This window comes from Alexandromys fortis, unplaced genomic scaffold (assembly GCF_014885135.2).
Source record: "Alexandromys fortis isolate MF-2015 unplaced genomic scaffold, M_Fortis_MF-2015_v1.1 scaffold_4, whole genome shotgun sequence".
NCBI classification, from domain to species: Eukaryota; Metazoa; Chordata; class Mammalia; order Rodentia; family Cricetidae; genus Alexandromys; species Alexandromys fortis.
In genome coordinates this window covers 31,381,195-31,401,004 of record NW_026067944.1, presented here as the reverse complement: position 1 = coordinate 31,401,004, position 19,810 = coordinate 31,381,195, and the positions used below count along the sequence as shown (strand labels likewise).

The 19,810-nt window shown below is 41.9% G+C and overlaps 2 protein-coding genes across 2 annotated transcripts in view; both read left to right on the top strand.

The window, feature by feature from the left end:
• The window catches only part of Tmprss7 (transmembrane serine protease 7), a 38,182-nt gene extending 36,348 nt beyond the window's left edge, over nt 1-1,834 (top strand). Inside the window, exons 14-15 of the mRNA XM_050149092.1 lie at nt 866-1,002; nt 1,583-1,834. Coding sequence (XP_050005049.1) covers nt 866-1,002; nt 1,583-1,753 — 308 coding nt within the window. The 3' untranslated portion in view covers nt 1,754-1,834. The remainder of the gene's footprint in view (nt 1-865; nt 1,003-1,582) is intronic.
• A 1,871-nt stretch (nt 1,835-3,705) lies between these two features.
• The window catches only part of CUNH3orf52 (chromosome unknown C3orf52 homolog), a 31,898-nt gene continuing 15,793 nt past the window's right edge, over nt 3,706-19,810 (top strand). Inside the window, exons 1-3 of the mRNA XM_050149029.1 lie at nt 3,706-3,877; nt 3,970-4,154; nt 9,504-9,633. Of these exons, the coding sequence (XP_050004986.1) occupies nt 4,017-4,154; nt 9,504-9,633 (268 nt within the window). The 5' untranslated portion in view covers nt 3,706-3,877; nt 3,970-4,016. The remainder of the gene's footprint in view (nt 3,878-3,969; nt 4,155-9,503; nt 9,634-19,810) is intronic.

Sequence of the window (19,810 nt, the reverse complement as noted above, 5' to 3'; positions counted from 1 at the left end):
TTTCTTTCTTTCTTTCTTTCTTTCTTCTTTTTATTGTTTTGAGACAGGTTTTCTCTGTGTACAGCCCTAGCTGTCTGGAACTCGCTCTGTAGACCAGGCTGCCTCAAACTCACAGAGATCTGCCTGCCTTTGCCTGCCTGGCCTCAGCTACCTTTCTTATACCTCCCAGGACCACCTGCCCAGGGATCTATCTGAATCCTCTCCCATGTATCATTAATTCAAATGCTCTACAAACTTGTCTGCAAGTCAGTCTGATGGGGGCATTTTCTTAATTGAGGTTCTTTGTTTTCAGATGACTCCAGTTTTTGTCAAGTTGATAAAAATATAACCAATACTTTGGTCATCTATCACTAGTGGAAGAGACTTCCCAACTCACTCGAGATGGAGTCATGAAGAGCATGAGTGTATATGTATGTTTTTTTTTTTTTTGACTCATTATAGGCAGGCAAGTTAGAAAGGAAGAAGCCATAGAAAAGCAAGTCACTTTTAGGGCTTCCTTGGAGATTCCCATGAATCAGCTGTGTGTTTCCCTTTGAGGAGCACTCCTGGACTATAAACACAGGTACTAAAAGTTGCTGTGGCTTAGTCCCACAGGACACAGTGGCATGGTGGCTCAGTGGCCAAGGTGCTGAAGCCAGACCTTTGGCTGTGTCCTGAGGTTCCTTGCTAATTGTGTACCATTGGGCAAGACTTGAATCTCACAAGGCTTCGTTTCTTTGGAAGCAAAACGGGGCTAATAGAATTCACCTCCAGAGACTCACACTGAGCCCTCAAGGAGATAATCTCTGCTGATTGCTCAAGTGAAACCTGGAAGAAGTGTAATCCTTACCATCACCACGATATCCATCCTCCTTGTGTCTTTCAGATAAGAAAGGCTCCCCTGTATTGCAGCAAGCAGAGGTAGAACTCATTGATCAAACCGTCTGTGTTTCCACCTATGGGATCATCACTTCCCGGATGCTCTGTGCAGGGGTTATGTCTGGCAAGAGCGATGCTTGCAAAGTAAGTCTTCCACCTTCCCCTTGCCTAGCATGTTGTGCTTGTTGTAAACACATTCACATTTCATTTACACAATACTGGGGCTATCTAGGGCAGGCCTTGTCCTTCCTTCATCTGAATTGCCCAGAAGCTAATTATGATTCAGTTGCCTAAGAGCAGGGAAACATGGAGAAAGAACAGCTTTTAAAAATTACCATCCTCTTATAAGTGAGTACACACCACGTTTGCCTTTCTCAGTTCCGGTTACTTCACTCAGGATGATTTTTTTTCTAGTTCCATCCATTTGCCTTCAAATTTCCTGGTGTCCTTGTTTTTAACAGCTGAGTAACAATCCATTGTGTAAATGTACCACATTTTTTAAAACCATCCCTCAGCTGAGAGACATCTAGGTTGTTTCTAGGTTCTAGGTATTAGAAATAAAGCTGTTGTGAACATAGTTGAGCAAGTGTCCTTGTGTATGATTGAGCATTCTTTGGGTATATACCGAAGAGTGGTATAGCTGGGTCTTGTATCTGACACATAAATGCTGGATTTGGTGCTCATGAGACACATGTCTTCATGTTCACGTTATCTTTTTGTGTAGGGAGATTCAGGTGGACCCTTGTCTTGTCGAAGAAAGAGTGATGGAAAATGGATTCTGACCGGCATTGTTAGCTGGGGACATGGATGTGGAAGACCAAATTTTCCTGGTGTTTACACAAGGGTGTCAAACTTTGTTCCCTGGATCCATAAGTATGTCCCTTCTCTTTTGTAACTGTACCAGTTGGATTTTTAACTGATTTTTGTGATCGATTCTTGAAAAAGAATGTAATTATCATCAATAAAATTAATCCTATTTTTCAACCAAAAATGTCAGATTAAGCTCATCTGATATTCATTGCAAGGTAAACAAATTAATATGTATTCCATAAAAATTTCCCAAAAATGTAATGATATTCATTCTAAGGTGTCAACATGTTATTGATCCATAGATGGAAGAAAACTTAAAGTAATGTCACAAACCAAGCTTCTAAAGTAAAATGAGAACAAAGATAGGTGTCCTTCTTATGTGTTCCAGTGCAAGTGGAGATGCTTGCAAGGATGGAGACAAACTCAGTGCACAGCTAAGATATTTCAGGGAAGCCTTACCTGACTGTTAGTGTTCCTACAAAATTCAATGCACAAAACAGTGGTACCTCACAAACAGACATAGGGCAAAATTCAGTAATTGGCAGAGGAGGAAGGGACGATGTGGCTTTCCAGTCCAATTAGTTCTGCCCACGTCATGTCGGACCATGGCTGTTGAGGGGCACGCTGTATAAGGAGAAACTAATCTACCTGTGCACAAAACTAAGCATGGATCCACCCCCACACAAGACTACGGGTTTGCAATCCTCACTAGAGTGGTAGAAAACTGTCGGTCAGAGGTGGACAGAAATATACCTGTGGAATTTTGATCTTGATAAAGGTGGCCAACAGCAAAAGGCCGGAGGTATTTTTGGTAAGTGTTCTGAAGGTCAAACTTTTCAGGTATGTTATCTCCTGGCTTTTGGTTGTTTTAGTAAAATTTAAATTGTCAAGATTTTCTTTTATTTTCAAAGTTAGTAATGATTTAAATAACTATGTCTACAGTACCTGCTCAACACATTCTAGTTCTTGATTTACCTTAATTTTGAGAGCTTCTATATCCTAGGATAATATTTTCATTGTCAGAGTCCAGAATTAACCATAGCACCAAACAGATAAAATGGAAGAAAAAAATGTTATTTTCCCTTAAACAAAGTCTAAGGAGAAATAACAACACTATTATTAAATAGGGCTAATAATACTGCATAGAACTGTAGAGAAAATTCAAAAATGAAAGGAGAGAGAACAAGATGTGTTATTTTCCAAATTAGTAAAAATGATTGGAAAATTCTGACTACCCTGAGATCATGAATATTTCCAGTTCACAGAACATATTTTGATGTTTTAGAAGACTTTCCTTGGGATTAAGGATAAGCATCACAATAACAGCATCTGTCTGGTACCGAGGGTTGTAACCCACGGGTAGACCATTTACCTGGGATGGACCCCAACACTTAAATATATTCCCAAGATTTCTGGAGTCCCCAAATTGGTCTTAGTAATTGTGTCTGTCGGGGGAAGGGAATGAGGGAATGCAATGACTTACACAGAAGGTTGAGAGGCAAGGTCTTTGGACCAACACCCAAACCACACTTTGGTGTACGCACAAAAGTAATTCCAGACTCACTAAGCCAGTTGTAAACTATGCATAGGGTGTGGAGGGCATTGTGTGTATGGGTGTGCTTACCGACACTTGCCCTGTGCTTTTACCCCTAGGTGGGGTGTGTTTATGGCCCCTCCTCTCAAAGATAAACAATAATGAGCAAATAAGTAACATTTATGAGTCCTTCCTTCGGCCGGTCATTCCTCCCCCCCCCCCCAACACCCCATGAGTGGTGAGTGGAGAACTAACACTCGCTACTTCCCAAATAGGCTGTCCTAACTAAGTACTATCAGCGATACTGGTACTTCCCCTACGGCTGAATCAGCTTGCAAGGGGGAATTGTGCTGCTGGGTATCACTCATCTTCCTGTGCTCACGACCCCCCCCGCTGCTCAACACCCCGCCCCCCCCGCCCCCCAGCCCAGCCTATCCCTTCCTTGCTGCAGTCCAGTTTGCAGTCAGGCCATGTGATCTAGTCTGGGTCCATCCACAGGGAAATGCGTTGCAGGCAGCACCCTGAACAAACCAGAAAAACAGCCCTCCTCTGTTCTGGAGCCCAAGGCAGCAGGGTCCCACCCGCCACTACCTTTCTGGGGTCAGGTCAACTGTCCAAGGCCAGAGAGCCTCCTCTCGCTGGCTTCGCCCTACCCCTCCAGGCCAGCCACCACAGGTAGATCTGGAGCCGCCCCAGGTCTACCTGCCGCGCCAGGTGGGTGGAGTGTGAGCTAAGGACTCTCCCTGTCCTGGACTCTGCACCCTTAGGTGCCTGGGTCTTGCCTCTCGGCAGAGCGTCTGTCCTTTGCGCTGCCATGGAAGAGGGCAGAGCCCCATCGCCCCGGGAAGAGCTGGAGCTCTCGACGCTGGAGCTGGAGAGGGAGCAGGAAGAACAGACGCCTCTCAGCGTCCAGATTCAGCCTTCCTCGGCCGAGAGCCCTAGCCCAACCCAGGTAAGGACTTGGGGTTCTGGCGGCCTGTGACAGCAGGAAAGGGGCCTGACACCGTTTAAGGGTGCTAGGGCTCCTCCCTACTAGCGTCCAGGACAGGACGCACAAAGAGTGGGGCAGGCTAAAGAAAGCAAAAATGCCATAGGCTAGACCCCTCCACTATAGGGACCTCACCTAAAGACTCTTCAGGAACCTTGGAGTGGGGGCGTGGCTGCTCCTTTCAATGTAGAGGGACGATTAGGAGGTAGAGGTAGTTTAGAATTTTTAACATTGTTTTTTCTTTCTTTCGCAAGTATAGAGAGTGATGGATTGAATCATATACGCTCTCTCCCTGTTTCCCATCTCCCCCTCCTCTCCTTTCCCCATCACCACCACCACCACTGGGGGCCTACTGTCTACCACCTCTGCCCTCCCCCACCTTCAAACACACTATTTTCATCAGGAAGAGAGATAGGCAAAGAACACGAGGAGAAAAGAACTGCGGCCCGACTGAGGGTTGGCCCTGGCGAATTTACCGGCTCAGAAAAAGGGAAATAATATCAAAGTTTTATCTCAGAAATAACTTTGCTGTCTTTTCATCTCGGAGTTAGTACTTGGGGGTGTGCAGGTTGTTAAACTCTTCTGATTCAGCCATGGCAGTGCCTGAACTTTATTCACAGATCAAATACTTGTAAAACATCAGAGAGCTTGAATTCTGAGCGACTTGTCTTCTTAGTAACCCCCAAGGTTACCTGAGTTTTATTGGGCTCACTCAACTCTCAGGATGCATCTTTAGCCTGGGTTCTCTCACCCCACTCCACCTTCATCCCTCTTGTGCCCAAGTGCTGATTTTAGTACAAAACTCAAAGCGTGAAAACTTTACTCTTGGTCTACAGTGATTCCTGGAAACAGAGTGGCAATATCTTATTTCATAAGTACCTTGGAGAATAAGTTGGCACCTTAGGTTTGTATGTACTGGGATCACAGATGAATGAAGTTTGGAAATGGCTGAAGGCAAGTGCAGGTAGCCATAGCCAAGAACTTTCTGTATAATTCTCTAGGGCAGGATCTGGGCATAGGAATTAGAGCTAATAGCCCCAAGTCAGTCAGGCCCAGCACAACTCCAAAGATTTAATCATTCTCCAGAAAAAAAAAAGGGCATGAGCTGGGACAAGGCTGTGAAGCTATATAACATCATAGGCTCCATGTGCTTCTGGGAGCCCTGGGCTGCCCGTGGACAACAGTTGAGAACACGCCACATCCATGCTGAGCATTAGAATTTTATAATTGCTTAGCACCTGTCTTGTGGAGACTGTGCTTTCAAGGTCCTAGTGACTTCCTTGTTAGTCAGATGGTACAGATGTGCTGACTTCCTTGTAATATGGCTTTGTAGGTCACTAAACAGTGAAGTTTCAGTGACCCATGAAATGGAGGGAAGGTGAAGGACTCCCTGAGAACCTGAAGGGCCTTCTAGAGATACTTGAATGGTGGCATTTTAGGAAGGAGAGGGTGGACAAAACCTCACCTCCTGCCATATGTCAATCATCCCCTGGTTCTGTAGAACAGGTGGAAATGCATTTCAGTATGAGAGGTCAATTAATGGGGTTCAGTAAGGACTGACTTGCACCAGTCCAGGTTTTAGGTCTTAAATTGTGTGATAATAGGTTCTGACTTTGATGCTTCTTTAAGTCCATCTTTCCATACTATATGCTTTGTACCTGTCATGTTATGTGAAATACCATAACACATAAATGCTGTTAATTATTACCAACTTAGAAGGAGCTGTCCTAGTTACCATAAACAACTTGAGACAACCTAAAATCACCCGACAGGAGAGTCTCAGTTGAGTAATTGAATCGGGTTGGTATACTTTTGCGAGGGATTGTCTTGATTGTCCATTGATATTGCAGGGTCCAGGCCACTGTGGGGGCTACCATTCCCAGGGAGGTAGTCCTTAGGCAATAGGAAAACTGGTTAAGCATGAGCGAGTGTGGGAGCCAGCCAACAGCATTCCTCTGTGGACTATCTTTCAAGTTCCTGCTTGATCTCCTGCCCTGGCTTCCCCCAGTGATGGCCTGTCTGTGGCCTGGAAGGATAAGCCAAACAAGCCCTTTCTTCTTTCCCTCCACTGCTTTTGCTCTGAGTGTTTTATTAGAGTGACAGAAACGAAACTGGAGTGGGAGAGGAGGAAGGATGCTAGTTTCCACGGTTTGACAGATGAAAGAACTAAGTGAAAAAAAAAAAAAGTAGGCTCTGAGATGCAGCCAGACGGCTCAGGTTCTCTTAGTAGAGCCCCTGAAGACCCAGGTATCCAAAGTCTCAAGGTCTATGCTGTTAATCAATTTTAAGAAAATATTGCATTTACTGCCTCTGTGTGTGTGTGTATGTGTGTGTGTGTGTGTGTACATGTGCCACGCTGCACATATGGAAATCAGAGGGTGATCTGGAGTCAATTTTTTCCTTCTACCATGCATGTCCCAGGGATTAAACTCAGGGTTCGATGCTTGGCTGCAAGGGCCTTTACCTGCTGAGCCATCTTGCTGGCCCCTGCTAATTGATATTATCATGCATAAATAAATATATGTGACTTGATTTATATAATTTCATTTATAGTTGCCTCAATTACAAATTATATTACTAATAAATATATACAGTTAGGTAATATATTTTTAATGACGTATGAAGTCCAGAGTGGCAGATCTGGCTGATGAGGTGGAATTGCAGGTGGATGGGTAAAGGGATGATGGGCAGGGAATAGTACTGAGATTGTAAACACCCCATTATTGTAGGTGTCTTTCTGCTTGGAAAAGGTGAGTTAGGAGAGTATGTGAAGAATTTTTCTTCCTTCCTTAATCTGAATTTGGGATGTAGAGGAAAAGGATTGTGAGCCATTGAACTCCTCTTTGTCAACTGCTACTGTAGGTTGATACCCATGGGCAAAAATTACTAGAGAGGGGCTGGAGAGATGGCTCAGTGGTTAAGAGCATTGCCTACTCTTCCAAAGGTCCTGAGTTCAATTCCCGGCAACCACATGGTGGCTCACAACCATCTGTAATGAGGTCTGGTCTGCAGACATACACGCAGACAGAATATTGTATACATAACAAATAAATAAATATTTAAAAAAAATTACCAGAGAAATTGTAGGTGATAAGGTGATTCTGGATTTCTTTTACGGCTCACCACTAGGGCCCTAACTCAGCAATCTAGAGATGTCTTAAGTGATGGCATCCTCATTGTATTAACAATAACCAAATAAACTGAGTGTTCTGTGGCAACCAAGGCTTATTTGAGCTAACAAATTAGCCCAATTGCAGTGCATTGTTCAATGGAGGACCAGAATCAACTGATTCTTTTGTGTTCGGATGAAAGGTGTGTTTAGATTCAATGCCACAGTGAAGAGGTAGAAGTGCAGACTCTCCCGTGTTCTGACAGGTTTACCTCTAGTCTTTACAATAACTGCTCTTAATTGAGCCAAGAAGAAGACAAGCTTTTTGGACCAGAGATAGACAGTCCTGCCAACATATATGAATGTCACGTGCTTAGTAGCTTACCCAGGGAGGTGATGGATCTCTTGTAGAGTATGCATAGAAAAGTCTTGGAAATTCCACTGCTGTCTAATGCAATCATCGAATGTAAGTTGGAATTTGCAAGCATATATAGAAGGCACCTTGTGGGAGAACCCATCTGAGGCCTCTCAGCAGATCAGTGGTGCACAGCAAATTAGATCCAACTAACCTTAACAGCACTCAAACCCTTAGTTGTTGGACCTGAGCCATCACTCTAGGCTCGTGTTTAAGGATTGCTTTCCAAATGCAACAATGTACAGCGATAAGGCTTTTGGAAAATAATTGGATCCTGAGGGGTTTGACTTTACTTACGGGCTTGTCTGTTGCTCAATTCATATTTTTTTCTTTGTAAAAGTTTTTATTTATGTTCATTCATGTTTTGCCTCCATATATATCTGCAGGAGGGTGTCAGGTACCCTGGAATTGGAATTATGAACAATTGTAAGCTGCCATGTGGATTCTGGGAATTGAACCCGGGTCCTCTGCAAGAACAGCACGTGCTCTTAATCCCTGAGCCATCTCTTAAAACCCAATTCATAATTTGATGGCATGGTTGGGAAATACTGGATACTTTAGGAGGTAGAGTGTACTAGGAGAGAGTATTCTTTGGGGTTTGTCCAGGAAAGTTGTTTTGTGCCCAACTCTTTTGACATATTTTCTCTTTGCTTTCTGATTTCTATGAGGTGAATGGCCTCACATTCGCTCAGCTGTGGTATTCTGCCATGGAGTTAGCTGACCATGGGCCCAAACCATGAATACCAAATATTAAACCATAAACCAAATAAATCTTCACGGTAAGTTTTGTTAAAGCTAACACCCAGCTGCTTTGCCGTAGGCACTAGCTTTTCACTCTAATCTCAATTTCCTGTCTCTTTCTGTACCTCATCCCAATCCTTAGGCAGTTCTGTTATGAATCAGCAAATGCTGTTTTCTGGGTTTCTAATACCTTCAAAATCCCTTTCTTCTATACACAATGACAAATATCACATTGTCACTAGTACGCTAAAGTTTGAAATGTTGATCTTACAGAAGCAGAGAGCAGAAACACCATTATCCCAGCAAGGGAAAGGAACGGCGGGACGGGGAGCAGGTGGTCAATAGGTAGACAGAGTAAATGCTTCACAACGTTCTGTAGCCCAGTAGAGAAATGATGGTTGACAATGACTTGTACGTTTTAAAGCAGGTAGTCGAGAGGAGTTTACACATTCCTAACACAAAAGAAATAATAATCATTGGAGCTGATGGATCTACCATTATACCTGACACGTGGGTTTGGAACTATCTCATTGAACTCCATAAATATATTCATGTGAGTGATAAATAAATACAAGCCAGGCAGTGGTGGTGCATGCCTTTAAACCCAGCTCCCAGCACGTTGAGGGCTTGAGAGGCAGAGGCAGGCAGATCTTTGTGAGTTTAAGGCCAGTCAGGTTTGCAAAAGGAGTTCCAAAAAGGTTTGGTTTGGTCTGTTACACAGAGTAACCCTGCCAAAAAAAAAAAAAAAAAAAAANAAAAGGAAAGAAAGAAAAAGAAGAAACAAATGAAAGAAAAGTAATACAAAATTTTAAAACTCCAAGAACAAAAATCCTAACTCTTGTCTCTCCTTCAGTCAGAGGGCCTTTGACTAATTTCCTCTTGAATCTCTTTTCTGCCCTGTTCTTAGTTGGATTCAGTGTAGTGCAACCCGTGAGGTTAAGAGCCAGATGACTGATGACCTTAATTCTGGTTTACTGGTCTCTAGTTGGACTTTGATACTATTTGTCGAAACCCAATGACTACCTCATAATCTCTTTTTACTTTCTAGACAGACAAGGAAAGTCCCTGGAGTCCCTGTCACAAGACGGTGTTTGGACGATGTAAACTGTGGATGGTCATTGTCACCATTTTCCTGTGTTTCATCGTAGTGATCACTATAAGCTTATGCCTTATAGGAGGTAAGGATTCCACTGACTCTGTTGACACACTTGAAGACCTTGTCAAAAGCTGTGGCTTACAATGAAATGGAAAATGAACTCATTGTTATTTTACTAATTATAGCACGAATTGAAATAAGGGTTGGGCAATTGGGCATGATTTACACCTGTAATCCCAGTCCTTAAGAGGCCAAGGTGAGAAGGCCTCTAGTTAAAAACCAGCTTGGTCTATATTGTGAGACTGAGGCCAGCTAAGGGGTACCTTGCCTCAAAAAACAAAAACAGAAGCTAAAATCAAATAGAACAAAACTGGCTTGGAATAATGTTGTGAGATATATACAAATCTTTATGTCTGTGTGTGGGTGTTTTGCTTAAAATTGAAAAAGTATGAAGACCATTCTTTCTTTAAAATTTTCTCACTGGTTCTTGAGGTCACTCTGATATTAATTTTTATTATTTTAAAATCCTGCATGTAGGTGTGTGTGTGTGTGTGCGTGTGTGCGTGTGTGCGTGTGTGTGTGTGTGTGTGTGTGATGTTGGTATGTGCACATGAGTGCGGGTGCCACGGAGTCCAGAAGAGGGCGCTGCAGCATTTGTAACTGTAGAGACAAGCTGTGAGCTGCCCTGTGTGGGTGCTAAGAACTGAACATGAGCCCTCAGAAGAGCCTTAAGCACTCTTAACCCTCAGCCATCTTACTGTTGTTTAAAATTTGAACTTGAACACTAATCTACATTTTATTACCTTTTAGTACCTGATTGTTTTAATTTTCTTATAATTTGTTCAATGAAATCATTTTGTATATTTTGTACTCACATGATAAATAATAAATAATATATTTGAGAGAATTAAAAACATCTTTACTGAGGTATGTAGCAATAAGCCAGTGGTACTCAACATGTAGGTTGTGGCTCCTTTGGGGGTTGCATATAAAATATCCTGTATATCAGATATTTACATTATGATTCATAACAGTAGCAAAATTACAGTTGTGAAGTAACAACAAAATAATTTTATGGATAGGAGTTACCACAATATGAGGAAATGTGTTAAAGGGTCAGAATTAGGAAGGTTGAGAACCATTTATTGAATAAGCTGTCACTATTTTAACTTATTTTAGAAATCACTATTATATTTGTGTTGAATTTGTCTAAGAAACAAATATTTGCAGGACACTAACTATATACTTTATAAATCATATTTCACTTCATGGTTTTATGCTTTGAATTAAAAGTGACACAGTTTTAGCCATCTCCTTCTTATTATTAGTTTTCCACATGTTCTTCTCTTTTTCTTATTTGCGTTTTTAACCTGAAATCAGATTTTTATATTCTAGCCCATCTTTATGATTTTAATGTTATATTAAGATAATTTTTACAGGTTATTAAAATGTTTGTGAACAGAATATATAATACATATAGTCTTCTATGCAGTAACTACAGTATATTTAGTTTTCTATATGGTGATTACAGTAGATATAGTCTTCTATACAGTGATTACAGTACATATAGCTTTCTATATAGGATTATAGTGTATATATAGTCCTTTATAAGTATATAGAGTCTTCTATACAGTGATTACGGTACATATAGTTCTCTACAATGATCACAGTAGTACAGTCTTCTATACAATGATTACATTATATATATTATATGTGTATAGTCCTCTATACAGTGATTATAGTACATATAGTCTTCTATATAGTGCTTACAGTATGTACAATCTTTTATATAGTGACCATAGTATATATGGTCTTCTATATAGTGAGTATAGTATATATAGTCTTCTATATAGTGATTAGAGTATATATAATCTTATATATAGTGATTACAGTATATCTATTCTTCTACAGCATTTTAAAGTCTTTTAGGTTGTTACTATTTTAAAAATTATTCCCTGAATTTTTAAGATGCATAAAGATATTAAACTAATGAGGTAGATAATTTTTACATCAAAGTAGGGGAAGGAGGGAGAATTGTTTTACTAGTACATGGCGGTGGTTGAGGGGAGGGGTGCTCATTCAGAGCTGGGGTTCTTCTAATGTGCTACCTCCAAGAGGTCTGAGTCTGGTTCTCAGTGGCAAACCTGGTCACAGAATGTCACAAGGACAGGGAGCTCTGAGTATCTCCAGAGGGAATCTTGGACACTCTTTCCCAGAAAGCCAATTTACCTGTTCCTTCCTGGAAGATTTTCACCACCTTTGAGTTTCTCAGATAAGCACCCTGTCTACTCTGTTGACATTGTTTAGGTGGGATGGGGACATATTTGAAGCTGTGAGCTTGTTTTAAACAGGGAGCATCTCTGAGGTGTGCTGCACCTGCTCCACCACGCTGAGGACAATGGCTTTGTTGTGATCAGCTGTCCCACATCAGCTGCCACAGGTGGATGCTGCAACCAAAGCTGAGTCACACAGTCTCCTCCCGTCTCAAGTGCCTGGTGCCACCCTGAAGCTTGACTGATTTGCCTGGTAGTGACCAAAGAGCTAGTCATACAGCAGATGGTTTAATATTCAGGGCTTGAAACACAAGACTGGATGTCTATCTATTCCTTAGAAATCACCTGACTTCCACCACAAAAAGCTATCTGCAGTGACTTATTCAGTTTCCCATGGAAGATTTTTTGGGAGATGTGAAAAGCCATACTATAAAATTCCAAAGTAACTATTTAATATTATAGTCTAAACTTTAATTTGGTTGTAAGTTTGCATTTTAACATATGTTAAAATTATAAAAGAAACCTACAAAATACCTTTTTTCCTCCTCTCTGGGAAGTACTTATTTTACATGGAATCTTGCCTATTGGACTCTAAGACTCGCAGGGAGAATCATGATAGACTAAAAAAATGGAAACTACTGCAAGGACTTTGAATTAGAAAATATTGCACATTCAGTTAATGTGCCAGCTGCATTTATGTCGCTTTGACACAAGCTGGAATCACTGGAGAGGAGGGAGCCTCAATTGAGAAAATGCCTCCATTTTCAGGCTGTGCGCAAGCCTGGAGGGCATTTTCTTAGTTAGAAATTGATGGGAGAGGGCCCAGAAGAAAGCAGACTAGCTAGCAGTGAGGAACAAGTCAGTAAGCAACATTCCTCCATGGCCTCTGCTCCGGTCTCTAGGTTCTTGCACTTCCTGAGTTCCTGTCTTGACTTCCTTCAGTGATGAACAGTGTTATGAAGGCAAAAGCCTAAAAAACAAAACAAACAAACAAACAAACCCAAAAACATTTTTCTTGCTTTAGGTATGGTGTTTCATCACAGCAACAGCAATCCTAATGAAGACACTAACATCTATCATTAATACTTTGTTATATTTTCTTATCTCTGATTTGTATTTTGAAATAATTTGAGATCAATTTGTAAGACAGTAGCCTTTCTTGAAGGTTTTTAGATCATTTTGATATTATTTCGCTGAGTCACTAAAAATTCAGGGCTAAATCTGAGTGGGGTCGGTGTAGACCACGATAGATTAAAAAGGAGTGAGAGCAGTCTTCCCTGTGTGATCATGCTAGCCACACCCAGAGCTGCTCTGCTAGTAGTTCTGGGACGACAGCTGACAGCCGGCAATCATCGGCCACTGCCCAACTGCCAAGCCCACTGATATGAATCACACACACATTTGCAGAACTTAAGGCACTGTTTAGGAAATAAGGGAGAGAGTGGTGTTGGGACTACCAGGGGTCAAGATTGAGTGAGACAAAAAGGTTCCTCAGGATCCATATTGCCCAGTCCCTTCCCGAGGCTTTCTTCTCTAAAATCTCTGGAACTCCAGTCTCAAGACTTTTTAGTTCCCCAGCAAACTGGACATTGAGGTGGAACTAACTATGCAGTTGGAATGGATGTAGAAAAAGTGAGCACACCCTGCACACAAAGGGAAACTTAACTAGCTGAGCAACCAGGAACCCATGGCAGGGCATCAGGTGAAGAGGTATGATTGCCATTGCTAACACTCACCTGTATGTGGTGATATTTAAGGCAAAGTGGTTGGTCTTATGTTTGTTCTCAGTCCTCTGAAGACTGAACACATGTTATTGTCTAACATCTGGCGTGGCCTCACCTCCTTCTCTGCGTATAGAGGGGAATTCCACATCAGACAATTTCCTTCTCCATGAAGAATTATAAAATTTTTGGTGTGAAGGGTAAAGGGTGTCTTAAGCACTGTTCTACTGCTGCGAAGAGATGCCATATACAAGGTAACTCCTAGAAGAGAAAGCATTGAATTGGGGGTTTGCTTACAGTTTCAAGATTTAGTTCATTATCACCATGGCAGCACACAGGCTGGCACGTTGCTGGAGGAGTAGTTGAGAGCTAATCTTGATCTGCTGACAGAGAGTGAGAAAGAGAGATGGGGGGGCAGGGAGAGAGAGAGAGGAGTGGGGAGAGAGAAGGAGAGAGACTGGGCTTGGCTTTTGAAAACTCAAACCCCACCCCCACTGGCACATTCCCCCAACAAAGTCATGCCCACTCTAAAAGGTCACAGCTCCTACTCTTTCCAAATAGTTCATCAAATGGGTGCTAAGCATGCAAATATAAGCCTATGGGGGCCATTCTCATTCAAACCACCGTGCCACATGGGAGATGTGAAGAACATCTTCCTCTTTCCTTCTGAGTCATTTTCTTTGTGGACAATTTGGGGGGACCACTCAGGCACCTTCAAGGGCTTCCTTTCACTCGGGTACCCTGGTTAGAAAAGAGTAACACCACACTTTGGTATGCCTTGTGACAGACAGGTGCATGCTTAAAATGTTAGAACACGCTGAATGACCTCCACATGACCTCCCCCAGCATTAGAGCTGACAATGGTCTTAGTTCTCAGGGCTTTTCCTAGAAAGGAATGCTGTGGCACAATCGAAGCAGAGACTTTCTAGGTGATGCAGTATTGAGTGGATTACTGAATTCTTCAGCAGAAGGGGAGACTTTCATTGTTTTTGGCATCACATGAACCTGACACTGTTTTCACAGGGAGATACTTCCTGGTAAGGGTGACTCAGGGGAAATCCTTGGCAGGTGTCACCTACAAAGGTCCCTCGGGGCAGAAACTTAATTGCTATTTCCTAGACCCACTTTCTTAAAGTTACTTAACTTTTTTGCTTTTCAGTCTTTCCACCAAATCTTTGGAGATTTTCCACCTTCCCGAGACTCAAAACTTACTTCTCTTCCATACATAATATCCTACATATCCAAAGGGTCTTCTAAGTGAAGTAGCCTCATCTCTCCTTCATGGGAGTTGCCCTGTCATAGAAGTATTGCTTTTTTCTCTCTTTTTTTTTTTTTTTACTGAGAATTTAGAGGTGAGTCTGCCTTTGGGTCCTACTGTCTGAATATTTTTAGACCTGTTTTTTCTATTGTCCACAGTTTTATCACACCAAGGTGACTAGCAATTATTTGATTGTGAAGTCTGACCTTTATCCTCCTTTGGTCCTATTTGTAGCTGTCATCTCTATCAGTTGCCTTGTACTCCCTGAATCTCTAGAACTCCATGACTCTATACATACGTTCATACACACCCATATGCACTAGAGAATGTAGAGTCATATACATTAGGTAAATGTTGCAGCACAGAGCTACATCTTTGAGCCCTTAGTTCTCTGTATGATTGTCTCTGTCCCTGTCTCTGTCTTTCTCTCTCTCTAATACAGGATCTGTAGCTCTTGCTGGCCTGGAACTCACCATATAGACCAGGTTGGTTTCAAGCTGAGATCTGCTTGCCTCTGCCTTCCAAGTGTTAGGATTAAAGGCATGTGCCATCACAGCCAGCTGGTTACCTTTTTTTTTTTTTTTTTCTGAGACAGGGTCTTACCAAGTTGCCCATGATCCTCTTGTCTCAGCCTTCCAAGGAACTGAGATTATTAATTGTGGGTCTCCTTTGGGTCCTGCTCTCTGAATACTTCTAGACCTGTTGTGCCTATTGTCCACAGTTTTTCTTTCAGTTTATTTATATGGTGGATTACATTAATAGATTTTTGTATGTTGAACCAGCCCTGCATCTCTGGGATAAAGCCTACTTGATCATAATGGATAATTTTTCTAATGTGTTCTTGGATATATTGTCCACAGTTTTATCACACCAAGGTATACCATTCTCTAGTGCGTGTGTGTGTGTGTGTGTGTGTGTGTGTGTGTGTATGCATGTATGTATATAGCCATGGAGTTCTAGAGATTCAGGGAGTACAAGGCAACTGATAGAGATGACAGCTACAAATAGGACCAAAGGAGGATAAAGGTCAGACTTCATAATCAAATAATTGCTAGTCCACTTGTTTGGAGCTGGGTTATTTTTGTTACTTTTGCTTTCAGTATCTGCACTGTGAGTCCATGAGGCTTTTCTTTAACTCTCTCACCTTTCATATTCTTAATTTTCCTCGCTTGGAAAGCTCATTGATACCATGGGCATCAGCCTGCCCTTTGGGAGAGAAATTTGGTGCACACCTTCTCAGGCTGCTGAGTTTTAGAGATGTTCTGCATAAGATATCTCCACTTAGAAAGAGCTTTCACCATTTCCATCATTATCTATGTGAAACTAGTATACATTTATATTCTCCCCCAGTCTTCTTGGCTTACTGTAACAAAATGCCATAAGCCACATCGCCTTAAACAATAGAAATTGATTACTTATAACCAGAGTTTCAGAGGTCAAAGTTCAAAGTGTCAGAAGATATGTTAACTAGTAGTGATCATTTTCTGAATGGTAGCTGACTCCTTAAAGCCTTTGGTTAAAGGGACTAGGCAGGTCTCTGGGGCTTGAAAAAAAAAAAAGAACAGTAATCCCATTCATGCTGATCAGTTACACTAGTAACTGATTTCAACATTTGAATCTGGGATTACACATACATTCAGAGCACAGCATAGCTCCTCCCTTGTCATGTTTTATTACTTCAAGGTGACTGGGGAGACCAAATACTCTTGCTTTGCTAACATCTGGCTGTGTAGCTTTAGGCAAATTCTCTAATCATATGGACTTTTTATTTTTTTACATTGGTGAAATAAAAATGAAATCTGAATTTATTAACATACCTTGGTCATAATACATATTAACCTATTGGCCTGAAAAAAATACACATCTTCTTTAAGCCTTTTAAGATAAACACAATAGCATTGAGCTCATGGGAATGATGTGAGGTAAGAACTATAAAATGGTAGCAGGCTCTTTTATTTAATGATAACTAGAGTAGCTGTTCTTCTTGGACAGGTTTGATGCCATAGAGCCATTTTGGTTTCCTCTCTCCTTTCTCTAGGTAGTAACCACAACTTTCCATCATTCCCTAACAGCGACAGTACCTGACACTGTGGTTTTTTGCTGATCATTTATTTGCATTCCTCTTCATCTGCACCTTCACTTGCTACACCGGTGTTAATATTTCTGTTGATTTAGGTGAGCTCCTCGAGATCACATGACTAACAAGTAGCTAGTCTGGCATGAAAACCCAAGTCTGTCCAACTATCAACCAGCTCTGTCCTCTATCCCTCTTTCCCTCCCTCCTTCCTTCTTTCCTTCACTGTCAGGCAAAAGAAGTTTCCCAGTATTGTACACAGCAGCCTTGATGTCTCCAGGCTCTTCTGGTCCCAACTGATCTGAAGTGTGAGTTCTGGAACAAGCACATCCTCTAGCTTCTTCTAGAGAGGCTCCTGACAGCGCTCCATTAACTTCCTGATATCACCTAGCATCTAGTAGCTCCCTCTCCAGCTTCAAGTCTTACAGTCCAGCTGAAAATCTACGTCATGGTCCTCCTACATACTGGGAAAGTCATTCCATTTCATCTCCGTAGAAAGCGTTGCTTGGATCAACTGTCATTAGTTGTATAAAAGCTATTCTGACTGGCCAAGTCTATTATTACTTTTATTTTAATGAACACAATAAAAAGCCAATCTCTGTCGAGATTGAATTCTTTCTATGCTACAAGCTAAGTGAATGTCATCAGAGACAGTACTAGAGAGTTCATTTTGAACTCGCTGTGTCTTCATGGCATCTTGAGTATAGCATTTAGTTACTGGAATTTCTAACACATCTTGCAGCATCCCTGTTCTTTTCTGAGTCACTGAGAGATGACTGTGTGGTGGGCAGAGAGCTCCTAGACATCCATTGCAGCATCACACGATCAGGAGCCGTTGGGAGGGTTTTTCAGTTCTAAACCTTAACAGATGATATGAAAAGTACTTTGGGTTTTTAGGTTGATTTACAATTTTTTTTGTAGTTTTCATTTTGCAGGGGGGATAAGATGGCATACATTTTGGAGTCAGACAAAAAAAATATTCAGTGATTTACAACAAGTAAGAATTCAAGTCTCAGCTTCCGTGTGCGAGATTCCCCAAAATGATTATTCATGGCATTTTTAAAATTATGACTACCCAGTAAATAAAGGCATTTATTATAACAGAATCTACAGGGGTGTAGGATCAGGTTTTAGAGTTCTTTCCCAGTCGGGGTACTTGGGACTCAAGTTTTACAGCAGTAAGTTGTGACTAGACCTGTGCAAAATCCATTCTGCATGCCCACTAGATACTTAGTGCCAAGGCTTTCATTGGGTGTTGATTACATAGCCTTTGTCTTGAGTATACCACATTTACAGACTCTCAAAGGAAAAGGAGATTTTGAGCATATTGTTTATACAAGTGGATGAGACACAATGGTCACCCTTATGAGTCGGGGGTTGATGTGAATCTTTTTCAAATCCAAGCTCCAGATGCTAGCCAGAAGTCACCCTGAGCAGGCCTTTCCAAGGCTGGTAATCTCAGGACAGCTTTGCTAATAATTATGAATTAAGAATTATGGACCATTCTTGCCCTTAGTTCCTCACAGTACTGTCTCCTTGGGAATAAGTGTCAGAATTCTTTTTATTTTATTTTATTTTTTAGCTTTTAGTTTTTCCAGATAAGGTTTCTCTATGTATCTTTGGCTGTCCTGGAACTCACTATGTAGACCAGACTGGCCTTGAACCACAGAGATCTCCCTGCCTCTGCCTCCTGAGTGCTGGGACTAGAGATGTGTTCCACTGTTGACTGACAAGTATCAGAATTCTTCATGTGCACACGTGCGTGTGTGCGTGTGCGTGTGTGTGTGTGTGTGTGTGTGTGTGTGTGTGTGTGTGTATGGAAACCAGAGGATAGCTTTGACTGTTATTCCTCAGGGCCCTCCATTTTATTTTTCAGCCGGTCTTTCACCTTGGTCTCAGACTGAATAAGTATGCTAGGCTGGGTGGCCAATGAGCCCTGCAGCTCTGCCTGTCCCCTCCTGGAACTGAAATTAGAAGTACAGGCCATCATGCTGAGCTTCTTTGTTTTCTTTTCTAGTATGGTTCTGTTTGTTTAAAGTTCAAAATAAGTAAAGCTAATCTATGATTACTAATGTCTGAAGTCAGAAAGAACATTCCCTTTTTGGGTGGGTCAGTGTACAGAAGTTTCTGTCAGGTGTTAGTGGTAGTTTTTTTCAATTTTAATATTTCTATCAATTTCATAAAATATATTTTTTTATCTTATTCACCATCCCTCTTCCTTCTAAATCTTCCTAGATCCACCGCTGTCTCCCTACCCTTCCCAACTCCATGTCCTTTTTTGTTGTTTATTTGTTTTTCTAAATGATCTATCACGTCTAATTTGTGCTGATCATATACTCGTAGGATTGGGACCACCTCCTGAAGCATGCTTGACTTACTTTGGGCTACACCTTAAAATACTCTTTCTCCTATTGAGAGGGCTGGTCCTGTCCCTCGCAAGTTTCAGCACTCAGGACAGTGGGCCCTGCACCTCACCTTGGCAGCATAGCAGAACTGGCCCTGGTGGTGTGGGTACAGGTGAGCTGGCCCTGAGGGCCTGAGCATGAGAAGTGGCCATCCCTTGTTGCTTGCAACATTGGGAGAGCTGGCCAGGCAGTGCTGGAAAGCTTATCCTGGTGGTGAGAATAAGGGAGAGCTGGCAGGTTGATAAAGCCAGCTACCACCTAGGCCCAGAACCAGGGTTATGAGTTGTCCCCCCCCCAACCCCCCAACATCACCCCATCTACAAGCTGCTGGAGCACATGAAAGGGCTGGTCCTGCAGATGCAAAGCTGCAGGATCTCCATGATACAGGGCAAAAACAGGATATCCAAGAGGAGTCCCACTGAGGGCCCAGTATTGACAGTGTAGCAGAAACCAGAGGCCTCAAGCCAGACCAATGACTCATTGCAATGAAGACTCACAAGTAGATATATGATCTAAAGGGTATACTGT